The sequence below is a fragment of the Anser brachyrhynchus genome (assembly GCF_964034855.1).
Source record: "Anser brachyrhynchus genome assembly, chromosome: 16".
In the NCBI taxonomy this organism is placed as follows: Eukaryota; Metazoa; Chordata; class Aves; order Anseriformes; family Anatidae; genus Anser; species Anser brachyrhynchus.
The window spans coordinates 145,972-162,571 of NC_137734.1; the positions used below are offsets into that span (position 1 = coordinate 145,972).

At 50.0% G+C, this 16,600-nt stretch overlaps 1 protein-coding gene across 36 annotated transcripts; it reads right to left on the reverse strand.

The window, feature by feature from the left end:
• Positions 1-18: 18 nt before the first annotated feature.
• On the reverse strand, positions 19-16,346 carry LOC308179025 (uncharacterized protein). 36 transcript variants are annotated; one of them, XM_080558543.1, is made up of 9 exons: positions 9,460-9,987; positions 4,824-4,974; positions 4,496-4,579; positions 3,233-3,379; positions 1,983-2,060; positions 1,602-1,682; positions 1,436-1,494; positions 1,206-1,286; positions 636-778 (listed from the first exon to the last, which is right to left on the reverse strand). In XM_080558543.1, the coding sequence occupies exons 1-8, from the start codon at positions 9,547-9,549 to the stop codon at positions 1,248-1,250; spliced, it is 729 nt and encodes a 242-aa protein (XP_080414669.1). In that variant the 5' UTR covers positions 9,550-9,987; the 3' UTR covers positions 636-778; positions 1,206-1,247. The 36 variants fall into 36 exon arrangements, 23 of the variants coding, with proteins under 23 accessions (XP_080414672.1, XP_080414661.1, XP_080414664.1 ...); XM_080558541.1 differs by having other exon boundaries at positions 636-848; XM_080558542.1 differs by having other exon boundaries at positions 636-882.
• Positions 16,347-16,600: the final 254 nt, after the last annotated feature.

The window sequence follows — 16,600 nt, forward strand, 5'->3', positions numbered from 1 at the left end:
CAGGGAGGAAGTGTCTGCCTTGAGCAACGTGCCGCTCACGGCTGGGAAGCTGAGCAGCGGCAAGCTGAAACAGTACATTTTTTATCGGGACAAAAAAGGCAGGGAGATAATAACAACGAACCCAACGTGGGCAACGGGATGCTCAGAGCCCAAAGACCACAACTCCCGGCTTGCTGGGGGAATGGTGCTCCTGGCAGCTTGACACTGCAAACACCACAGAGCCAGCCCCAGGCTTCCCCACCTGCAGCCCAGCACCCACAGACCTGTGCCTGCCACCCCATGCCACCCCCGCCTGGGCTTTCCCTGCCCCAGCCGCCAATCCCCCGGGACCCGGCCTCCACAACGCCATCGCCTGCCCTGGGGGTCCTGCCGGGAACCCCCAGCCCCATTCCCACTTGCGCCTCTGCAAGCAGCCCCCGCCACACAGAGCAGTCCCCCCAGCCCGGGGAGCAAAGACAGCAGCGAGCTGCCCCCCCACCCGGCAGGGCTGGCCCCGCACTCTGAGGGGTTGTCAGCATCCCGCGGCCGGTGGACACGGGGCCACCCCCCCCCCTCCACACCCACCCCGCTATGGAACCTGCACCCACACACAGACAGCGACAGCCACTTCCCCCAATGGCAACCACCAAAGGGGGCACGGGCCGGAAAGCAAACTTTATTAAACTGCTGTGCAGGACTCCCGGGAGGGGGGCTGCGGTGGGGCTCCCTGCCCAGTCGTTCTCCCCTTCCCCTGGTGGGCAAGGCAAAGAGCGGCGTCCGTCTCTCCGTCCGTCCGTCCCTGCATGGGGAGCGGATGTTGGAAGTGGGCTTCTCACTGTCGCTGCTTTGGGCAGTTGCGGAGTAATTGCCTTAAGTAACAAGGCAAATTAAACTCATATTCACCTTTTAAAGAAAGCGTACAGCATCACAGAAGCTTTCAGGGTGGAGGGCAGCTGCGCTACCTAAGCGTTCCCTAGGCCGCCAACTATCGGCCTAAGCTATCGCACTAGGGGAACTTGGTGTGCTGACTCTAAGGAAGGGGACGGAGCGTAAAGCAGAGTGGAAACACCACGGATAGGCTCTGCGACCAGATGCTCTTGTGCACACTGAGACCGATAAGCTGCACGTTTGCTACCCTGAGCCAACGACCTGTCATGTTTTTAACAAAACACTGCACTCTAGGGAACTTTTGCTCATTCTAGTATCATCATAATACCAAAACACACCTCCATCCCAAAAGCTCCGTGTCTCCAAGGTGCGACCACCCCTCACTGAGGGCATGCTCTGAGTTTCTCAGACCCCTCTACCTTTAAACGAAAGCAAGAAAACTTTACACCAAACATAACCAAGGTATGCCTGACTAGAGTCACTCAAGCCCCACCTAAAGGAGAGAAAATAGATGTAAACTGTCTTAAGTGAAAGGGGGTGTTAGGGAAGATACCATCACCAAGGATACCTTTCTGACTTCCAGGATCAGTCGACGGGCTGAGCCTCTCTTCCCCCCGCACTGGGACGCCGTGGGGTAATATTTGAACGCTTGGTTGTACCAGGTGTCTCCTTGGAAACTTAGAAATCTCTAGAGCCTTTGTGCCTTTTAATGCATTAACAGCCAGGACGAGTACCTGTGTATTTCATGCGTGCTCGCTTGCTTTCGCGGACAGTGAATTTATCGCCGGCGATCCAAAGAACCTGTGTCCTTGTTGCTGTAATAAATTGCTGTTCATTGCATTGTTCCTAGCCGTGACAGTTCTCATTGAACGCGACTAGAGCGAGGGCGTGCTACGTTATTGGTGAATCCGTGACCGTGATAGTTCAGTAACCTGAATCCGACCAGACCCGTAACAGTTAGTCAGCTACGCCCCTTAGCGTGACAGTATTTCATAGGGAAAAACATTAAGCCTAAGATTTCCCGTGCCTAAGGCCCTGGGGGTCAGACAGAGAAGGAACCCGAGACTCTTAGCCATGCGACTCCTGAGAATTGCAGCTTACAGTTAGTCACTCACCGTCTTCCGGTCTCACAGGATGAGGCAGAGGTATAATCAATTCCTTCTCCATCTCTCTGGAAAGAGCTTTTCTCCTATCTATGACAAAGGAAAAAAAAAAAAAAAAGTTGTGATCATGGGAGTCAGTACACAAAGCCACACGCTGTGAATTCACTACTACAGTTAAGATCATTTTTAGTCAAAAAACACCTCGGCAGCAATGTTACCACTGCAAACATAGCGTGGCAAGAAAAATTCCGCTCAAGGTAAAGTAAAGGGCAAGCTAAAAGGACGAATGACGTGACCAAAGGCAACTGCAACAACCATCTACCAGATGGTTCCACAGCCCTCGTCCACAGCCCTCAGATTTCACGGTCGTCTTTCCTGACGAATGAATCCTGGAAGAACAGAAAAGATACACAAGGTGTCCTTTGTGGAGCCTTTGGGGAGACTACTGAAAGGAAAACCAAACCAAAAAACTAGGAACAGCAAGTGGCCTGTACGTTGGTTCTGTTAACAGAGTAACGCTAACGTACTAGAAATTTCCACGTTCTTTGCCCTCTACCTTGAAAAAGTCACCCAATTCTGTCAGTGTTCACCACCGTCGCCTTTTTTTTTTTTCTTTTAATTTTCACGTGGACATCCGAGGAAAACATTTCGAGTCCCTGTCATCAAGGGAGAGGAGAAAAAAAAAAAGAGAGGGATGAGGGGGGAAGAAGCGCAGCCATTCCTTGCCTCGGTAACGCGAGCAAAAAGCTCAGGCGCTCGGCAACAATGTGCTTTGAAAGACAAAACACAGAAGAAACTGCATGTTATTTTATCTCAGCTGTAGAGTCACGTGTATTTGTACCTGCTCATTTATTCATCTGCCAGTTTATTTTGCTACAGACGCTACAGAATGTAGAGACTGCGAGGTTACTACAACCTTTTGTAACCGATTCAATCTTCGGTAGGTATAGCTATCTAAAAGAGCCAACAAAATCCCCTTTGTCGACAGCCATCTGAACTTTTATTGTCTAACAACAGTCCTACAAACATCCCCCGGGATGCTCAACTTCAGAAACTTTCCGTTCAACCTGAGGCAGAACAAGCCCTTACCCTCTACACCTTCACCTGGCTCTCCACTGCTAGCAGAGTAGCACTCCGATACTGCCCAGCACATGCTGCAGCCTACTCGCTTACACATATTTACTGCGGCCTGGTTCGATACGCTCACAGAGAGACCCATGAAATATCCACCCTTTCTTTCAGAAAAGTAAATACATACATACATACGAGACGGTAAGGAAGAAAAGCTGAACGTACGGGATGCCGTCCTTTACCGAGGGGCAGATCCAACATCAGCACAGGGAGCTTTGGGGCACGTGAGCGATCATCTACACCAGCCATCGGGACAAGCCAAACGCACGCACACGAGCCTCGATTTAAAAAAAAAAAAACAAAAACAAACAAAAAAAAGTGAAGTTCCTTTATAACTTATGGAAGTAACAACCTACAGCTTAGATGCAGTTGGATTGCATCAGCTTAGGGACTGCCTCCTTCAAAATGCGCGGAGGGGTGGCAAAACCAGTCTCGAAAACCTGTTGCCTAACAGGAGACTGTTGCCTGCTCCTCCATAGGTTACGTTCTTCCAAGCACCGTCCTGTTCCTGGATTTTACCAGCCACAACGGGATGGTCCCACTGGCATGAGTCAGGGACGCTTCGCACAAGGTTTATTTGACGCTGAAGTAAGTCTTCTGCGGGTATAAGTAACGCAGCACGAGATGGAAAGTAAGCTAAGGTACCGTCTGCGGCACGCTTGTGCGATATCGGACCTGAGGGGACCAGTCAAAGCCTGCAATAATCGCTGAACAGGTGGGTAAGTAGGGAGCCCTACGGGAAACAGAGCTCGTGTTCTGCGAAGCTCTTTCCCCATCAAGAAGAGGACCTTTTCTATTCAGCGTCTTTACCGAACTTTAGGCTACTTCCTATTCGCTTTGGCAAGTTAGCCTCCGTAGAAGCCAAGAGATTTTAAACTGCCAAGCACCATTTATAGTTCCTGTCCTCCGACGACAGGCAATTTCAATCAGGGCGCTAGTTAATAGGAAAGTCTGGCTCTGTTTCACGCAAATCAAGTACCTAAATCACAGACAGGAGTCTGCAGAAAGAATGCTTTAAAAGGTGAATTTAAAGAGAGGGATGATACTCACTTTTCCAACATTTCTGCAATGACTGTGGCAAAAAAGGCTGCACCAGGGACATCTCTATCATCCCCTCTAGGATTTAGCAACTGCATACAGTCATGGGTCAAATACCACAGCTTCAACGCAAGACAGACAGGGACCTCAAAGGTCACGCTTCTGTCTGCGTACCGAGTTCCGCTGGAAAGACCCCCACCCGCTCAATTCCCAAGCAACTTTGCCACGGCCAGCGCTTACCTGGAGTTTTGCTTTCTCTCGCTGCTCAGTACGGGCCCAAGGCCTCTTTTGTTGCACACAGTTCAAGCAAAACTCTCGGGACATAACCAACAGACAGACAGACAGGCAGAAATTGCCTCTCACGTCTGTCTTGACCGACCACAACCAGCGTTCTGGAAAGCCCCGCAAGCACCGGTTTATTTCTAAGACAACTCTGAAAGCTGAGGCGGGACAAAGGTTAGCCTCTCGTACCACAGACTGAGCAACAAAGAGACAGAGGTCGACAGGCCAATTCGTTCTAGGTCTAAGAAGCTACTACAGCTTGGCAGGCACCACGCGGCTTTCCTTTGCGCTTCCCTGCGCCGAGCAGTTTGCGCTTCTGCAAATTCGATTAAGCCTTTGAGCCTGGGCTGCAGGAAGTTTACGAGCACGCCTCGGTTTCACCCAAAGGTCGCTGCGACTTACCCGGACAGCTGGGACAGACGGGCTGCTCTTTCTCCTGGGAAACCTGCGACTGCAGCACGCCGGCTGCAGCTTTCCTCCCTTCAGCTGCCGCGCCACCTTCGCTCGGCGACAAACCCCACGGGGGTCCCAGCGGCGGGGAGCTGCTTCTGCCCTGGTGAGCCGCAGGGAAAGGAGAGAGCCGGCCGTCAGCACGCGGGGGGAGGAAAGCCTCCGAGGCGCAGCCCGACGATCGAGCGCAGCGAGGACCCGCGCCCGGCCGCCGCAGCCCCCACCCCTCCCGGCCCGACGCTCCGGGGAAGCGCCCCCGAAGGCTCTCGCTCGCCTCACCGCCGGCAGCCGCGCTCGCAGCCAGCGGCAACCTGCGCCTCCCGGCGCGCACGGCCCGGCCCCGGCCCCGGCCCCGGCTCGGGGAAAGACCGGCCGCGCACCACAGAACTACAGCTCCCAGCATGCCGCGGGACGGAGCAGTCCATCCGCCCCAGAGGGGAGTCGGCCAAGCGCACGCAACCGCCCCCCCCCCCACGCCGCTTCGCCCCCCTCTCCCCCAGCCCCCCCGAAGCCCCGCGCAGTGCAGATCCCGCCGCACGCCCGGTCCGCTCCGCTCCGGCGCCGCCCCCGCCCCCGCCCCGCACAAGGGCCGTTTCCGCAGAAGCCGCCGACCGCGTGGCGCCCCAACCGCCCGCCGCCTCGCCCCCTCCCGGCCCGGGGCGGCACCGACCACCAACCTCGTTGCGGCACCGCGCCTCAGCGGCCCGGCCCGAGCCGAGCCCGGCCCGGCCCGACAGCTTCCGCCCATAGTGCCGGCAAGCCCTGCACGGCACCTCCGCCCTGGGTTCCTCCGAGCCCTCCGAGCCAATCACGGAGCGCTTCCGCCCTCAGCGAAGGCTAGCCGTGACGCCACTTCCGCCCTGGGTTCCCAGCCAATCATGGAACCTTTCTGCCCTTAATGACGGCTCGCCAGGACACCACATCCGCCCTCACGGTCCAGCCAATCACGGAGCCGTTTTGGCCCTCAGGGAAGGCACGCCCTGACGTCACTTCCGCCCTCGGTTCCCTCCCACGTAACGGCTCTCAAAGCAGTTTGTTCCCTTTAAACAATAACAGAGCGCGGCTGTGCTTCAGAACGATTGCATTTCTTGAAATCTATAGGAAGTAGTCCGTGAAATATGATCTCGAAACCTCGCCTTTTAAGCATTAGAGGCAAACCTGCTATTTGTATATGCTCCTTACAAGCTAAACTGTCAGTCTGCAATTGTTTTACCTTTATTGCAACTCAGGACCGCACTCGGAGCGCTGACTCAATTCCGTGTGTGCTGTCTCCAGCTAGCTGTCAGGCACACGCTTCTCCACGGAGAAGTCAAATTTCCTCTGTAATTGCTTACCCAAACCAGTATGAGACGCAATAGGAAACTAGGGAGGAAGCAACCCCTCCTCTGCACTCAGAGTCCGTCCTGCCGTCAGCTACAGCATGGGACAGAAACCGTATTATTCAGATGCGGAGGTATCAAAGATGATCCTCTGACGTCGCATCAGAGAACTTGAGGCTGGGGGCTGGCAGGAAGAAAAGTAACTAACAAGACAAGCCATCCTAAGTCCGTAAAAAAAAAAAAATAGGAAAAAAGGAAAAAATAGAAAAAGGTCGGGGGGTGGGGGTGGAAAGCCAGTAAGAATCAGCCTGATAAAAGGTTTACAAATGAGATGAAGAAGAAGAGGAGAAGGGGAGAGATTGTCTATGCAAGGCAAGAGACCCAGGAGGCAAAGGCTGAAGTCTAGGAAGGCAGACTAGAATGTGACGAGGAAACATACTGGCTTTCTATGAAGAACAGAGCTAGCAGCAAGGAAGTAATAATGGCAGACGAGGGAGACTAGTGCCTTTTCCTTTCACGTGAACATACTCCCTTCACTAGAGCATACTCCCCTTCAGTATGAAACGAGGACCAACGCTCACAAAATTCAGTTATAAAATAGGAAGCTGCCCTTTGGCAGTCTCTTTCTAAGTGCCCATACCCATCACTTGCTCCTCAAACACTTGCTCATATGTTAGAGAAATGCTCAATCAGTCTTGCTAAAAATACTAGCAGTGAGAGCCTAGACTCATCGCTCCACAAGTGAGTGAAAGCAATCATTCTGCCTCGGTGCAAACATGCAGTATCAGTATGGGACAGACCACTCACAGCCTAGAGCTTCTACTTTCTGTGCTATTTTTTTTTAGCATATATTCTTAACAGTTGCAATTTGTTATTAACAATCTATATTAAACATTTGATGTTTAATCGTAGACTGCAATTCAGCTATATTCGGCATGGACAGGAAAGTGCTCATTGGTAGAAACCTCATAAATTGCAAATTAAGCAGGGAACCTACGTTATAAGACACGTGCAGAAACTGCACCACCAGTAAGGGCCCGAGGCCGCTTTTATTGCACACTGTTCAAGCAAAACTCTCGGGACATAACCAATAGACAGACAGACAGGCAGAAATTGCCTCTCACGTCTGTCTTGACCGACCACAACCAGCGTTCTGGAAAGCCCCGCAAGCACCGGTTTATTTCTAGGACAACTCTGAAAGCTGAGGTGGGACAAAGGTTAGCCTCTCGTACCACAGACTGAGCAACAAAGAGACAGAGGTCGACAGGCCAATTCGTTCTAGGTCTAAGAAGCTACTACAGCTTGGCAGGCACCACGCGGCTTTCCTTTGCGCTTCCCTGCGCCGAGCAGGAACACCTCCGAGGCGCAGCCCGACGATCGAGCGCAGCGAGGACCCGCGCCCGGCCGCCGCAGCCCCCACCCCTCCCGGCCCGACGCTCCGGGGAAGCGCCCCCGAAGGCTCTCGCTCGCCTCACCGCCGGCAGCCGCGCTCGCAGCCAGCGGCAACCTGCGCCTCCCGGCGCGCACGGCCCGGCCCCGGCCCCGGCCCCGGCCCCGGCCCCGGCTCGGGGAAAGACCGGCCGCGCACCACAGAACTACAGCTCCCAGCATGCCCCGGGACGGAGCAGTCCACCCAACCCAGAGAGGACTCCGCCGCTCTTCCCCGCCCCGCCCCGCCACCACCTCCCGCCGCTCCGCCCCCCTCTCCCCCAGCCCCCCCGAAGCCCCGCGCAGTGCAGACCCCGCCGCACGCCCGGTCCGCTCCGGCGCGGCGCCGCCCCTGCCCCGCACAAGGGCCATTTCCGCAGAAGCCGCGGACCGCGGTTCCCGTCCCGTCCCGTCCCGTCCCGTCCCGTCCCGACCCCGGTCCTGCGCGGCTCCCGCTCCGGAGAAGGCCGCCGCCATTCTGCCGCGGGCAGGGGTCCTGCGGCGTCGCCCGGCTCCCCCTCGAGGCGAGCCGGCCGGCTCCGCGCATGCGCAGAAGCAGAGCGACAGGCACGGCTTTCCCGAGCAGTGCCGATGTGCGAGCTAAAAAAAAAAACACTGACAGCTTTATGCGTTTACACCACCTCGGGCAGAAGTTGCCTCTTTGTTGCCCTTTTTTTAAGTGGTGGGTTTTTTGTTTGTTTGTTTAAGAAGGTCCGGGTATGCTTGGTCCTCTCTTAACAAAGGTTGTAGCAGGTGGTATCTTCCTATGTTTTCTGGCCTAAGGGAAAATTAGCCCTACCCTAAAGATAAAAGGACTTTCTCTTTACTTGTTTGGAAGCAACCTAAATACATTTTTAAGTGCTTTCTGCAAAATACAAGCTAGCAGAAAACTTAACCACAAAACAAGAAATTTTGGCTGCAAAATAAAATTATGCAGTGCTGAGGCACACACCCATTCTTTAATCCCAGTCCTTTTGGGAATACCAAAACCCATTAGAGGCAAATTGATAAACTGATGCTAGACAGCACACAATAAAATACCCCTCAGAAAGGAGTATACACTTAGGAAACACCTTGCACTTTGCATCCAAGGTCCAAGCTGCCAGTGTGCTCTGTTTTGCCGGTGACTGCCACCTGAGCTGACTCTAGGAAAGGCACGGTCCTTTCTGAAGGTGTTTAAGAACTCGGTGCAACTTTTTTCCTCAAAGCACAAACATCTCTGAGACTTTAAGGCATACTCCTAAGCATGGTTTCATTAAAACATTTTCAAAATTACAAAGTAACAGAAAATATGAGCATTTATCAAAAGGTTGTGGGTTAGCCCCCACAGAGGGCCCTGAGCCCCAGCAGACCCTTGCTCACTTCCCCTTCAAGAGCAGGGTGGGGGAAGAGAATCAGAAAGGCAGAAGCAAGAAAAGTCACGCGTTGAGGTCAAGACAGCTTAAAAGGTACAGCAAAAGCAGCATGCGCAAGCAAAGTAAAAAAAGGAGTCCAGTCCCCCTCCGCCCCATCTCTGTCTTTACCCCAGCATTTACTGCTGAGCACACCACACGCTGTGGTCAGCCGTCCTGGCTACACGCCCTCCCAGCTGCTCTTGATTAGTTGCTATAGCATGCTTAAATTGTAATCCATCGTGAGGATTTTCACTGCCATAGTATTGCCGTGTTTGTTTACTGTATTGTACTAAGCTCTATTTGCTGCTGCATGACTCCTTTTTACTACATCTAGTTGCCTTTTGATTACCTCTTATTGCTGCTATTACCTATGGTTATGCCCTCAGTATCTGCTACCTGCATTTATTTACTTTCTGGGAACACCCTGTTATCAATACTCACACGTACCTTTTCAATAATCACGGTACGTCTGCAAGTGGTGATTTGTGGTAAGCAGCAACAAACAGATATTTGAGAAAACAAGGCCTCCGCATCCATCTGTTGCGGCGAATCCTGCGAACCCTGGTCACAAGTATCGCCCCCGACAGCCTGGAAGCCCCATGGGGTCGGGCTGGCCGCGCAGCCAGCCCGGCAGTGCCCTCGGACGCGGCTCAGCCGGCAGCGCAGCCGGTGCCGGAGCCGCGCGGCGCCTGGCTTCAGCCCCGCCTGCGGGCATCCGCGGCGCTGGTGGCGGCAGGGGTGGCAGCGGTGGGAGCACAGACGAGGGCCGCTCCGGCAAAGCCAGGGACATTGCTCCCCGCCGCTACACCGCGCGAATCCCTACGGGGACGCGTCCGAGCCACCCCGGGGGGTCCGCGGCGGGGACGGCCCTCAGGGCTGCTGCCACACCCGGGCTGGGCTGAAGGGAGCCGGGGGGCGGGAGCGCGGGGCTGTCGGCGGCAGCGCCCGTGGGGAACCGTCAGAGGAGCCGTTGGTACGCACCACCGCTCGCCGACGGCGACGCCGAAGGGGCCGGCTACCCCCCTTGCGCCGCGGCGCCTCCCATCCCCTATCCCGCAGCCGCGCGCGTGCCCGCCACCGACTGCCGGGCGCCGCTTCCCGCCGGGCACTCGCGCAGCGTCCCTGCGGCGCGGGATGGGCGCGCGCCTCTTCCCGCCCTTGGCTCGGGAGCCGTGGGAGGCGGCCGCTGCAGAGCCGCGGGCGAGCCAGAGGGCGGCGGTGGGGCTGAGCCGAGCGACTGCCGGCAGGGTGCGCTCTGCGATAAGAAACCTCGGACGGCCCTGGGGCAGAGGGAGGGTGTTACACGGGGCACAGAACTGCAGCATTTTTATTTTGTGCCTTTTTATTGTGTATGCACAGATATGATTTTTAGAACGTGTGGTTTCTTCGCAACATGAATTTTGAGCCCTCTTTGTAAAGCCCCCTTTACATGTACACTTGGAGAAACAAGCATGCACTGTTCACTGTAAACCATATTTGCTATTTCATTTCATGTGGTTTCCTGTGGACAGCAACTAGGAAAAAAACCCACATTGGGAAGCTTGGGATTCTTACTTATTTTCCTTCGGCCATTACTTTACTGTAACTCTGAAATATTAGCATGCAATCCTTTACTTCCTAATCTGTTAATTTTTGAAGATGCCAAGTAACCTGGCAGATAATCACAACTGACACAGCAAACCTGTCCATAAGGTTTTCATACGTATGAGATGCTGTATTGAAGTCGATGATACTCAGTGGTGTGGGCCTTGCTTAGGATACTGAAAGAAGGTCGCCTGCAACCACATCCTAAGAATGTAATGACAGCTGGCTTTTCACTTCCACCTGAATAAAAGAACCAAAAACACGAGTGTCCAACCAAAAGTAGATTGAATGATGGGGATTCTCCTGTGAAGAAAGGCTGAAAGAGCTGGGGCTGTTCAGCCTGCAGAAAGGGTTCCCAGGAGACCTCATTGCAGCCTTTCAGTACTTAAAGGGGGTTTATAAAAAAGATGTAGAGCAACTTTTTACTCAGGCAGACAATGACAGGACAATGAGGAATAGTTTTAAACTAAAAGGGGAGACATTTTTGGTAGATGTCAGAAGGAAATCTTTTGGGGATTCCAGCTTCCACCCACTCAGACCCACTGATAGCCTTTGGGCACCGTCTTCTGGAACTTTCTATAACGGTGAGAAGGAACCACAGTCAAGAGTACAAAGAATAAAGCAACTGCTTATCAGTTAAGGTAGCTGAACAATACCTGGGAGTAAGTATGCTATGGGGCTTGGTGCCAACGTATTCCCCCTCTTCCTGCAACACCTTAGGCATCATTAATGGGCCAGTGTTCTTCAGCCCACTGGGGAAGGGTAAACTTGTCCTCCTGCCCTTGATATAGCAAATCACTGAGCAGCTGCCACACAGACACACAAACACACACACACATCTTTTATTTTTGGGAATAGGATTTAGATCTTGAGTTTGAAAGGAAACCTGGAGCTGCAGTAACTGACTTTTACCAAAACTTCTCTCATTTTACAATTAATTTCCCTCTCTCACTTCCTTTTATGTAGCTTTGGTCATGTACCATCCACCTAAGATTATAACATGGTGTCTTGTAGCTCTTAAAATATATGCTTCATAGTTGCATAAAGTCATGCACAACGAAAGTATATGCAGTTATGATACTTTTTCTTACATATGCAGACCCTGCCCTATACATTATTGATATGCTATCCTGATGACAATTTAACAGTGATCCCTCCTCACTGGGAGAAGTAGGGTTTCTCTTCTTTGGAGACCCATTTTTCTGATCTCTTCAGGCTCAGCCATGAGAATGAATCTAAAAAGTTAGCATTATATTTTTCCCTTTGCACATAAGAAAATAAAAATGATAAATACTGAATAAATGAATAAAATGATCTAAAAACAAAACACACAAAACAAAACAAAAAACACAGAAACAACCAAACCAAAGCTAAGCCAGTTACAGTTAACAATATCCACAGGGTAAGAATGGATTACTTAGTCCTCAGTGCAGCCCTTGGGACACAGAAACAGCAAACTGTTATCAACAGTTATCCCAGCTACCCAAGAAGGAACACACATTTGATGGGAACAGCCACAGAGGCAACCTGGCATAATGGGACAAATACAGTCAGAAAATGTCTGCTAAAACACTGACAGAAGAAAATGCCTGCCAGTCTGAGAACTCCTGGTCTGGAAACCAGGTCTGGGAGCCAGAAGAATCTTTGAGAAACATTGTTTTTATTCTGGTTTAATATTATTCTGCTGTTCAGCATTCTCTCTCAAACCCTCATATGTGCATGATTAATAAGTAATTTCCTCAATGTTTAACATAAAAGAGTGACAGCACTTAATTTGATTCCCTCTATTTCAAACATTATATTTTTCATACCTCTCCTAGATTGCTCCTATCCTTGGATCCTTTCTTTCAGTGAAGATAACTGAAATGAATGATGGGACCACTAAGTGGAGCTACTTCTCTTCATTTTTTTTCTGTTTTGGATGGTTAGCCTGCAAAACAAACCAAAAAGACCACTGAGGCCCTGATTTTCAGATCACTTCTCCAAAGCTTTAATTGGGATTGATGAAACCACTTCTCTTCACAGTATTTAAAGTTACTTCTATCTATTATTTAGGACTAAATTGTTTCTTGCTTAGGTTGGTTTAGGCTTCGTTGTTGTGGTTTGGTTTGGTTTGGCTTTATTCTATACATAAGCTTCATTTTCTGCTGCTGCATAGGCAGACATCTCTAGCCACTTCTGCTTTTACAGTCCTTTTGGTAACTAAAGGTGGTAATCAGTATCACTGTTGTCTTCTGAACCGGTGCAACACATTTGTCCTTCCCTGAGGCTGCGCCGCAAAACTGTGTTGTTTCCAGCTGCATGGCTGGGGCTTCCTGTAGCCTTCAGTTTGCTCTTTTTTTCCTTTTTTTTTTTCTTCCTTCTGTGCCTTTCACTTTTTTAGGCTATTCCTTAGCCTGAAATTTTATCTTAGTGTTTCCCTTAGGCATCATGCACTGCACTATTGTCCCACATCAACCACGTAAGAGAGTCCTCTTGCATATACAGAGGGTTTGGAATGGTGAAAAATAAAAAAAAGAACTTAAGAAAAAAATCTTTTAGTCATCTACATGTCCACCCATCAACAGCCTTCAGCAAAAAATGCTGTAAATTTATTCTCCTTTAAAAGGCTACGTAGTGAAGGAAGAGAGAAAGGTGTCATTCGATATTTATTAGCACACCTTTTATAAATTAATATATTACTAATAAAATCCTGGCTGTGTCCCTTCCTAACCTCTTGCCCAGTCACAGCCTACTTATTGCAGGGTGACAGAGTGAGAAGAGCCTCAATGCTGTTCAAGCTCTGTTCAGTGAGAGTTTAAACACTGGTGTGTTACCAACACTGTTTTAGTCACAAATCTAAAACACAGCATCAAACAGGCTTCTATGAAAAAAATGAACTCCATCCCAGCCAGACTCAGTACAGCCCCCATCCGTAACTCCATGGTCATCTGCATCATGAATCCTGTACATGAGCCTGGACTCCCTGGGGACACATTTAAACACACGGTGGTACTTGTTGATCTGTATAGGCCTTCTCATCACCAGAGAGCAAGATATTCTCAAGGAAGGAAAGTTTCTTGTGGGTGATTTACAGGAAAGGCTGGAGGCTGGCTCAGGAAGGCCTCGTGCAGCAGCCTCTGTAAGCTGAGAGGGGCTAGGCAAACATGCTAGGAAGAGTTGGTTGTGGAACACTTGTCCTCTTAGGCACCTGCCAAAGCCCTCTGCTATGGGGCACTATCATATAGCTAACCATGGGGCCAGAGAGGGTATCTCCATCAGACACTATGGCTAGCTGCAAGCTCTTTGGGAGGGAAGTTAGTAGGAGTCTTGCTGCTCTCCTGTGGAGAGTGATAAGAAAAGCATAACTCCCAAAACATAAACAAGCAGCACAACTGATAGCAGGGCCTGCAAGATACTGGCTACCCCAGGCCTCTGATGTTCTCTCCTGTGTCTGCCTCTGAGAAACACTTGTCACAAGTCATACTCATTTCAAATTCATTATCTACAGTTGTTTTTCCTTTTTGCTTGTGGGTACTTTGCCATGAGTAGGGCCTTTCTTTGCAGCCACATCTCTACCAGTCTGCTACTAAGCTGCTTAGGCCTGCCACATATTCTGCGCTGTTCCCCCCCCCCAGCAAAACCAGAATCACTAGGTGAGGTTGGGAGGAAGGGAACCCTCTGGAGATCATTCAGTAAAATGCCTCCTGCTCAAAGCAGGATCAACTAGAGCAGGTTGCTCAGCATATTGTCCCATTGGTTTTGAATATCTCCACAGCTCAGGACTCCACAACATCTCTGGGCAACCTGTCCCGGTGTTCTACTCTCGCTGTAAAAAGCTTTTTCTTATGATTAAACAGAATTTCATGTATTTCAGGTTGCACTTTTTGCCTCTTGTCCTGTCACTGTGCACTGCAGAGGAGACAATTTCTTTACTGTCTCCTTTCCAGCATTAATAGGCATAAGATTCCTTCTGAGCCTTCTCTTCTCCAGGCTAAACAATCCTAGCTCTCTCAGCCTCTCCTCATATGACAGATGCTCCAGTCCCTTAATCATCTTTGTACCTCTAAACCAACCATCCCCTCTCCCGTTCTGATCTGCCCACCTCTTGTCCTATCCTCTTCCCTCTCTTGGCTTCAAGAGAGAGAGAGAACTTCCCACACAACATGAAGGAGCAAGTGCAGTTCCCCTAGCATGGTCAGGGTACTTCCATATATTCAACAGCGTTCCTCAACAAAAGGAAAGGCTGCTTGGTAGGGCTGTCGGGAGAGCCTGGTGATAAGGGTAAGTGTGGTTGCTGCGGGCAACAGATAAGGTGAAGGCAGCTGTAAAATGCAGGGAGGAGGAGGATCAACCTCCAGGAGGTAGAGGGAGGACTGTTGCTCTCTGTTACGCCATTTCCCACCTCTCTAATCTTCATAGCTTTCCACATTTCTCAAAATGTATTGCTGCCAAACACTGCAGACCCGGGTCCCTGAAGGGTACAAAAGGCACATCCAGAATGACCACAAAGTTGACTGCAAAAAGAACCCACAAAATATGATGATGACTCCAAATCTGTCATCCTTTATCCTGTTTCACCACAAGTAATCCTGGACAGACATATACATCTTGATTCTTGCTAAAATGTTGATATAGAAAACAAGTATGACAGATTAGCTGAATGAAATCTATATGAAAATTAACGAGAGATTTAAATCAGTTTCATTTAAAATAAAATCAGCTTCCCCTCTTATACAGCATTACTACTAGCTTTGCTATATTCATTTTACACCATGGACTGCTCCTCGTAGATCACTTAAAATTTTCAATAAATCCTAGTAGTGTGTGGTTACAGTAGCATGTCAAAAAAGGGAGGGAGCTATTTAGGGAAGCAAGGATGCAGCGAGATTGCAATAGCTCATCTTTCTGAGGCAATACTTATTTTTACATGTTTTGCACAAAGGAAGAGATTTGCCACATTTACAGTTTCTGCTATTACACCAAGAAGTTCTTAGTTTTCAGTTCACAGAGAAGTAATAACTGTTAAAATAAGTTAGCTTCTCAAAAGTAATACCAAGTATGAAATTACAGGAAATGTCCTAAATATTTCTATACAGTGATACCTGTACAATTGTGCTAATACAAGCACCCTGAACAGAGGGAGGGCCAATAAAATGAGTATTTCTGTCTACCTGAATACATGTGAGGCTTAGAAACCAGATTTCAAATACAAAATACAATTTGCAGATTTCATGGCTTCTCAGAATGTTACTATTTTTAATTGAATGGAAAGAGGAAAGACAAAATCATCTGCAATAGTCAGTATCATTACTGTTAATACCAACAGCAGTTGTTTAAAATTGAGGGATATTTGGTACAAGTGACTTGTTCTTTTCCTGTGTTGCCAAGTCATAACAATGATTATTTTTGTTCAACACAAGGAAAAAAAATACTGCATTCTCATTTATTATAATGTTATTTGCTTCAAAATTTTCCAAATGGAAACAATGTTCCAATAATTTATCATAAAAGACAGGATTAAATAGGACAAAAGATCTGACAATAATGTGCTGGGGTGGGACTTGGGCGTCAAGTCACGGCACCTATCTTGTCAGTTTCCCCTTCTACTCTGTTGTCGTGGGATTCCATCTACAGTACTGCTTTCAGCTCTGGGGCCTCCAATATAAGAAGGACAAGGATCTACTTAGAGTGAGTCCTGGGGAGTGGGGGGCGTGGCAATGAGGATGAACAGAGGGGGAGACCTCTCTCTGGGGAGACCTCATTGCGGCCTTCCAATACCTAAAGAGGGCCTACAAGAAAGCAGGAGAGGAACTCCTTATCAGAGAGTGTAGTGATAGGACAAGGAGAAATGGCATTAAACCAAAAGAGGGTAGGTTTAGATTAGATATAAGGAGGAGGTTCTTTCCTATGAGGATGGTGAGGCAGTGGAACAGGTTGCCCAGAGAAGCTGTGGATACCCCATCCCCAGAGGTGCACAAGGCCAGGTTGGATGGGGCTTTGAGCAACCTGGTCTAGTGGAAGG